The sequence below is a fragment of the Phalaenopsis equestris genome, unplaced genomic scaffold, assembly GCF_001263595.1.
Source record: "Phalaenopsis equestris unplaced genomic scaffold, ASM126359v1 Scaffold000761, whole genome shotgun sequence".
Classification (NCBI taxonomy): domain Eukaryota; kingdom Viridiplantae; phylum Streptophyta; class Magnoliopsida; order Asparagales; family Orchidaceae; genus Phalaenopsis; species Phalaenopsis equestris.
In genome coordinates this window covers 5,385,461-5,394,062 of record NW_018165201.1, presented here as the reverse complement: position 1 = coordinate 5,394,062, position 8,602 = coordinate 5,385,461, and the positions used below count along the sequence as shown (strand labels likewise).

At 31.3% G+C, this 8,602-nt stretch overlaps 1 protein-coding gene and 1 long non-coding RNA gene across 3 annotated transcripts; one reads left to right on the top strand and one right to left on the bottom strand.

The window, feature by feature from the left end:
* Window positions 1–630: 630 nt before the first annotated feature.
* LOC110030837 (glycine-rich protein 23-like) lies at window positions 631–975 on the top strand. The gene has a single exon (XM_020733767.1). It carries the CDS (start codon window positions 631–633, stop codon window positions 973–975), a length of 345 nt encoding a protein of 114 aa, XP_020589426.1.
* Window positions 976–6,093: 5,118 nt separating this feature from the next.
* Window positions 6,094–8,340, bottom strand: LOC110030970. 2 transcript variants are annotated; one of them, XR_002294699.1, is made up of 4 exons: window positions 8,232–8,340; window positions 7,635–8,114; window positions 6,718–7,269; window positions 6,094–6,343 (listed from the first exon to the last, which is right to left on the bottom strand). It is a non-coding gene; the product is annotated as an uncharacterized LOC110030970 (long non-coding RNA). The 2 variants fall into 2 exon arrangements; XR_002294698.1 differs by lacking the exon at window positions 8,232–8,340 and having other exon boundaries at window positions 7,635–8,220.
* Between the last annotated feature and the right edge of the window lie 262 nt (window positions 8,341–8,602).

Sequence of the window (8,602 nt, the reverse complement as noted above, 5' to 3'; positions counted from 1 at the left end):
TGTGTTTTGTTTCTTGTAATGAGACAGCATGTGAGAGGAAATGATGCGTGAATCATATATAATGATGATACTTTTTTTTTAAATTAGATTCTTCAAAGAAAATATGTTTTTGCTTAATTATTTTTTTGTAATCTGATTAATTACTAAAAGAAGTGTTTTTGGAAATATCTTAAAAAATACAGCTTTAGCTTAATAAACAAAATTATATTTATTTATCTCTTAAACATTACGCATTTTCATCATGAACTTCTTGTATGATCGATTTCTGCCCATTCTTGCCGATGTTAAACATTTCACCTATTTATTCAATATATAATTTATTTAACTGATGCTGAAGTTTTATTTACTTAAATATTAATTAAACAATTTTCCTTTATATCATAAATCGATACAAATATAGAGAATCAATCAATTTATATAATATAAAATAACTCAACATGGGTTTAAATATTTATTCATTTGCTGGTGTTTTGTTGAGTGCATTTACTTCCATAGCTTGCTGCCTATGTCCCTCCCTCCCCCCCCTTTCCCTTCCTATATAATAGGAGCCAAGCACCATTCAAAATTAAAACAAAAGCTTCTCTGAGACCAGACGCAGAGAGAGAGAGAGAGAGAGAGAGAGAGAGAGAGATGGGAAGGAGCTTCTTCGTCTTGCTTTCCTTAGCTCTAGTAATTGTTTCACTTACCCATGAAATTAATGCGAGAAAAATAATAGAAAGCCAAGTAAAAGTTTCTACTAGCCCAAAAGACGTTCATGAACATCTTACCGATGAGAAAAACATAGTCTTTGGAGGGGTTGGCGGCTACGCGGGAATTGGAGGAGTCTCCCTCGGCGGCCTGCCTCTTCTTGGCGGCGGCGCCGGCACCTTCGGAGGGGTTGGCAGCATCACCGGGAATGGGCTCGGCGGCGGTCTCGGTGGCCCTGGAGGTGTTGGTGGGCTCGGTGGCCCCGGCGGCGGCGGTCTACTTCCTTGATCAGCTTGTCCGTGCATGGCCATGCATGTTTACGTGCCCGTGTTATGACTAATAATGCTAATTTATTCTTATGTTTTTTTTTTCTAAGATGTAGGCTAAATGATGTATGCCATATCATTTGGTTTATCTTTTAGAAAGAAAAGTTAAGATAAATTAGCTTTATTATTCTTCCTTATTGTAAGAGTTAGTAGTATCTGCATGTCTGCCAGCATGTTGTGCTGTGGGTTAGTAGTTTCTTGGATTTAATCTGTTTTTGCTTTTTTTTTTGCACGTAGCCATGCTGTTAATGTATTGTTTTGTGTTCTAATGAAATGTTTTGTGCTGATTTATAATTTTATTTCTATTATGCAATCTTTACATAATAAAATATTAGAAAAAAAAAACAAATTGAATATTAATTAATAAATAAATGTGACTTGGAAAGTCAAACAGAGTACAAGAGCTGCACCCCACACCTGCAGGAAGCTGTAAAACAATAAATATGAAATTAAAGATAGCTGATGCTCAATTTGAGAAGAACTACAATTATGGCCTCGATGACATGCATTTATTGGAGAAGCATACTGCACGTCTTTTGAGGCTCTCTTAAAGCTTATTAATTGAGTGTAGTGTGATCCCTGCTAGGCTGCTATTGTTTTCAGAACTGCATATTTCGTATGCATTCTAAAGATGGTCTCTTAATTCTTCATTTTATTGCTCTCCTTCTTAAACTTTGCCTACTAATTAAGTATGTCAGATGTCCAACCACAACATTAATTTAATGCTATGTATCCTAACATTGATCTACTAATTAGAGCATGACTTAGTCATTAGTGCATGATTTATAAACAAAAATAGCACATTTTATTGAAATTGTACAGAATAGATCTCGATGTACCTAGTTTAGGCCAGTTTTCTCCTCCTCATGTGGGTCAATGATCATTCAATGAAGAAGGGTGGATGTACGTATCACAAAATTACATGCCATTATCTTTAGCATATAATGTAAATGCTTGCTATATGAAGGGAATGATATATTCATGCAAAATGGTGGAATGTTGTCATTAATTTTTTTGGTTCATCAAGGTTGGTGGGACATGCATTAGTGTATGAGTTGGTGGTAAGTATTGTTAATATGAATTTAAGTCTAATTAGTGAGAGCCAAGTTATAGAGAATTGGTTATATGATGAGTGTCGACAAACCGAGGCTAAGCAAATGAGTATCAATATGCTGAAATTATGTGATAGGTGTTGGTAACTTGGTGCTACCAAATTAGAATAAATTCATGGCAACAAGTGATGCTTAGTTGGAGAAGGCTAGGAGAAGAATCTTTCATGAACAATTGACATCTAGGATTGTGTACAAGAGTATAGTATGAAAATTTATGAATTATACTAATTAATAACTTAGTTAAGGGGACAACTTAAATCCAATAATGTTTGATATCATTCATGAATATTAGTTATGAATATTATTCCACATAAAATTTGAAGTGTATTATTTTAAACTTAAATTCGATTTGATATGATTTTTAAGTAAGAAATTTTAAGCAATTGATTTGGGTCAAATGAATGACATGTTTTGTTTGCATTATATCACCTATTTTGAAGGAATAATAATACAAATTATGTGTTAGCACACAAACTAATAAATAGAGTAAGTACTTCATTCTTATAAGCATTACTTAATGTCTCTAAACAAAGTTAATTATGGGAAAATAAAATTCATCAACTTTATAAAAGCAATGTTCATCTAATGGTATATTATTTTTAAATAAGTGAAAAAAATAGATTAATAAATTTATAGTTAACACTTGAAGATAATATATGGAAAATAATATGCAAAATATGATGCCACTAAGCAATTGATTTATTCAAATTTATCGATTAATTTCGGTTGAACTTTATTAGAATACAATAGGTTGCACAAAATCTCACATAATTGAGATTGGATATTTGAGTTTCTTAAGACAAATGGCTTGAATACATTGATCAAATCAATTGAGAAAGATATTGAATTTCTTGAATATAACACAAGAAAATCATATCTATATTAGACAATTGCAATTAGGCTTTGATGATTATTTATGAAAATTAATCAAGTTATAAGTTAGCATATGGTTGCGTGTCTATTTGCACAAGAAATTTCCATAAAGGCAAGTTGATAAGCATTGAGTTGAGTTGACTAACATTCTGAGTGACGTGTTTGGCATTGTATTTGGGTTCTAATGGCTTGATAATGTAACATGAGATCTTTGATTAGGCTTAGTTTCAATAATCAATAAAATCTTACAAGTTAGCCAATTTTGACTCGGATGAATTCAATGCAAGTTGACAACATGGCTCGGCTGGCCTATATATAATTAAGGGATGGAAAATAAAATATAAAATAAATAAAAAATTTCCTGGTAAATCAAAATGAATGTGCGACTCAAATGTGCATATACAAATATGTTATAGTATATTTAAATGCAAATCATTAAATACATCGTTTCTTTTTTCGCTTTGATAATTAAGGTACATATATCAATCTTCACATCTATTTTCATTAGGTATTCATATATTAAATCATAATTAAATTATAAATTTAAAGATAATATATGAAAAATAATAGAAAATGAAAGTATGATCTTTTATTCATATATCAAATTAATTTAGTCTATGAAATTAAAAACAAAAATGCTGTAATCAATGTTTACTTTCTTGAGTTTCAAAAAATAATTTTATTAGATGATATCTGGTTGATTGCTTAGTGTTAAGAAAAAAATAATGAGGTTAACTCCGTTGAGTTCCCATCATTCTTTCATCTACATTTCAATTAGCAATTAAAGGTCTTCGATTATCAATGAGCATATATGAAACAATATAGCTTTTAAGTTAAAGAACTTTAAATTATAATTAAACTAAATTAATTTTATTCTCTTTATTCTAAAGCGTAATTAATCCACTGAATTTTTATTTTAGCTACAATATGTGATCTTTACTCCAAGCCCCCTAGACTTGAGCTTATCATTCTTTGATAAAGTTCAAATAGTTTCATGAGATTGTAGATCACACTTATTTAGGTTGTATTTGACATATAATTCTTCAGTATGCTCATCTTGAGTATTATAGCTCATAGTTGACTTTTAGCATGGATTTCAGCCTATTTGTTTGCCAAAGGTCAACATTCGCTTAATGGCATGGTGATTTTTTTATTATTATACTATAAATTTTATATGAGACAATAATGAATTCCTAAAAAAATCACAATTTGAAATAAGACTTTTGGTTATACTAAATTGAAGAATAATAATAAATTAAACCAGGAGACTCAATATAAGAAGTGAGGTAGACTCATTACTCTAGAAGTTTGAGTTTCAATAATGAAAAAGGTTATATTATCTTTAGAATAAGAAAAATTCCTCATTCCACATAAATTCATTTTTGACCCCACCTTAGCCCAATTTAGATAAAAAAAAAAGACTTGAAAAACTGGATTTGATTTGGTCATTTGCTTTTAGGGTTTAGGGTTTAGAGTTCAGGGTTTAGATCAGAACAGTCCATTATTTTATAATATATCATGTACCGATAGACTAATACGTTGGTTACTATCGGAACAAGTTCTTACTAAAAACTAGTGATTTATTTTGTAGGTAAAATGTAAGTTAGTGCACACGCGTCCGAAATTGTAAGAAAATTTACTCATAAAATCTGATGCAAGAAAAGCTGTTGATTTTTGTGCCGGTTTTGAACACCTTTTTTGTAATGATTGTCATAAGAAAATATTAATATGTTTAGAAGATATCTTGTGAATTTTCAGGGCCATAGCATGAAAATTTTGTTGTCTGGAGTTGAGGGAATGCAAATTAAAATTTTTTTCTAATTGGTTTAACATGGGAAGAATGAGAGGAGTGGTGGTAGAACATAGAAATAAATGTACAAAAGTAAAAAATGGAAATAATATCACAAAAACGGTTAAATAAAAAATAATTAAATTAAAAAAAGGAGGCAATGAAATAAATATAAGAGGTACCGAGCTCCCCGAAGGGAATAAAAGAGTTCTCCAATTTGATTTTATTTCAACACAAGCTTCATTTTCTATATGAAATATGGCATTTAAAATCATCATGCCAAAGAAATACAAATCATCACAATTTTAAGACAGGTGGGACTATAGATTAGTTTTAATATCATGACTCTATGTTACAATTACAATTAGCTGCTTTTTATTTCCACCATTGAGTGATGAAACACTGACCTTAATTAGTCACTAGATGTGCTATCATGCCTACTTTAATTTTGACTTTGGGATGATATTGTGAGATGAGATTAGATGGCCATAAATAATGCTTTAAGATTTGAGTGGCTTAAATTTTAGTGCATAAATAACCTAAAATATTTATGAAAATTATCATGAAAATTAACTTTAAATAAGTTAAAATTAAAAGTTATAAAAACATTAAAATCATGATTCATATATAACTTTCTTTTGTCATAAAGATACTAATGTCCTTTTTTAAATGTATTTCACAAGTTATAAAAATGTTTTAAATTATTAGTATATATTTTTCTATTTTTCTATGATCAAATTAGTTCATGAAGACTCTTGACTTAGAGAAAATCATTTATTGTAACAAATAAGCTTATTATAGAAAATAGCTTAATTTTTTAGTTGTAATACTATCACCATATGTAGTTACTTTTTACATATTTTAAGGCTATGTCCTCAAAATTTTTATACATTATATAAATTTATTTATGTTCCAAACACTTCAAATTCCACATAACTTCCATCCCCACATTTTTCATAGCAAATTTTTAGATCTTTTTTGAGCATTAATGAATTTTAATGCTAAATTTGAATATAGAAAATGACCATTGAAACAGTTAAAACCTTAACTTATCTCTAAAACTTAAAGCCACAACCAAACCTTAAAAATTAGGTCAGAAATATAAGATAACTGTAATATAGGGAAATAAATTGATCTAATTTTAAAATCACGATTTACATGCATACATGCCACCCGAAACTTGCTATTTACAAATCAACCACCATGACTCGTTCATTTTTCAAATTGCCACTCAAATATCAAAATTCATGGTAAAGTCCAGATCCATATTTTTTTTATAAATATCAAGAGTTTAATCGTGACACACATAAATACATATTTAGATATTCGAAAATACATAAAAAATTGTATTGCATCTATGTAAATACTCATGGGAAATCAAATCGAGGCCATCCAGATCCTACGGCTATTATTCGCTGTGGACATAGAGGAGCTTAACAATGCCCCAAAATTTGAACTGCTCTTCAAATCTCGCTGTGAACAAACAAGTGTCTTTTATTACAGCCCTTGTAGACCAGCTGGGTCATATTCCATACAGGAGCTATTCAGATCCCGCTCTGAACAAAATCAATAATCAAACTTTTGAGTAAGAAAAGAAAGCTATTCAGTGTGGAAAGTGGCCAAGTAAAGCTAATGCAAAGTCTCAAAAGAACCTGTATAGATTCTTATTCATTCGCATGTCTCACAGCTAAAGTTTCATATTTACATTGTAGCACTCAAATCTTTAATATCACAGCAGCACATTTACCACTTTATGAAATTGAAATACACCTTTTCATGCATAGGTTTAAAGTGCCAAAGTACTGTGAATGTAAATATGAGATTTTAGGTGTGAGGTATGTAAATACATAAGAATTGTGTGCTACAGAACTTTACCAAATAAAAAATACAAGACAATTTAGATAATTTAGACAAATAGACCAAGAAATACCAAGCATGCCAAGTAGTAGTTATGATAGTCGGTCTTCCATCCGTAGCAACCCATCTAGATATATTTTCAGAGCCAGCAAGGTCATCAAACCTCTGCATCCTCCTACTCCATAAGGCATTACCCCGCTTGGCTTGGATCATTCTTTGGAAGATGAGTGCATTGGATGGAGGATTCTGGAGGATTCTCAACATGAGATCCTTCATCTCCTACGCGGGGAGTGACAACCGCAACCCAATGAAACTTAGTTACCACCACTTCAACACTCAACAGGAAAAGTCTAGCCTAGTTCTCCAAATTCGGGATCTATCTTGCCAGTAGGGACCGACAGGCCTTGTGAGCCCTGTTACCTTTACTTTTGAATTGAAATAGGGTTAAATTGATGCTTTCGTATAAGAATATTGCTTAGAACCCGGTATTGGACACTTTTGATTTGGCTTATTTTATTTGTAGACTTCTCTATTTTCGCTCTGAATATCAGAACTGTATTATAAAAAAAATCTTCTTTCTTGCTTTCCCGAAATGTATACTCCAATAAGAACAACCAATCCTTTGCTGTTTATAGAAAGATTTGTATAAGTATCACCGGATAGTCAAAAAATCTTAGTTCTCCAACGTTCTAAATATCCAACATCTCAATCTTAAAACTCATGGCAGTAAATCTAAAAAATGCACTCTAAAATCAATTTATTGCAATGGAAACCAAATAAAACAACATGAATGTGTGCGACGGATAGAAAATGATATGCCACAAAGTAACATACAAAAAAGAAAAAAAAAACAAAACCAAATTAGTTTCTAAATTTAACCAGTTGAACTTCAACAAGTCCTACATCCACAAAAAAGGTCGGGGGATTTAATCAACGAAAGAAAAAACATAGATTGCACGATCATAGAGTACAAATAGAAGGAAAACTCACAATCCTTCCCAAACCATAGTATGCTTACTGGCGAACAGCAAATAAGCTTCAAATATATTCTCACAACTAAGATTAAACTGACATGAATGAAGCCTTCTTCTCCCAGCACAAATGGAGTTCCAAAATTCTCCAAGATTCATAGCATCCAAAAAGGCACGTCAGGAACAAAGGAAATCTCTAATTAAGCTGCCAAATCACTTAAGCTTATTATGATATCAAAACAATAAATATGATATTAAATATAGCTGATGCTCGATTTCAGAAGAACTACAATAATGGCCTTTATGACATGCATTTATACTGCACCTCTTTTGAGGCTCTCTTAAAGCTTATTAATTGAATCTGGTGACGATCCCTGCTAGGCTGCTACTGTTCTCAGAACTCCCCTTTTCGTATGCATTCTAAACATGGTCTCTTAATTCTTCATTTTATTAAGTATGTCAGATGTCCAACCACAACATTAATTTAATGCTATGTATCCTAACATTGATCCACTAATTAGCGCATGACTTAGTCATTAGTGCATGATTTATGAACAATAATACCACTATCTTTAGCATAATTTATTGAAATTGTACAGAATAGATCTTGATGTACCTAGTTTAGGCCACTTTTCTCCTCCTCAAGAAGGTCAATGATCATTCAATGAAGAAGGGAGGATGTACGTATTTATTAATCCTTGGCACATGCTTGTTATAATTGTAAATATTCCTCTATTTTGCAAAATATTTACTATGAAATACATCTCTGGAAGGGAATGATATATTCATGCAAAATGGTGGAATGTTGTCATCAATTTTTTTGGTTCATCAAGGTTGGTTGGACATGCATTAGATGAGTGTCGATTAATAGAGAATTAAGTCTAATTAGTGAGAGTGAAGGTCGGTGGGACATGCATTAGATGAGTGTATGAGTAGGTGGTAAGGACTGTGAATATGAATTTAAGTCTAATTAGTGAGAGTCAAGTA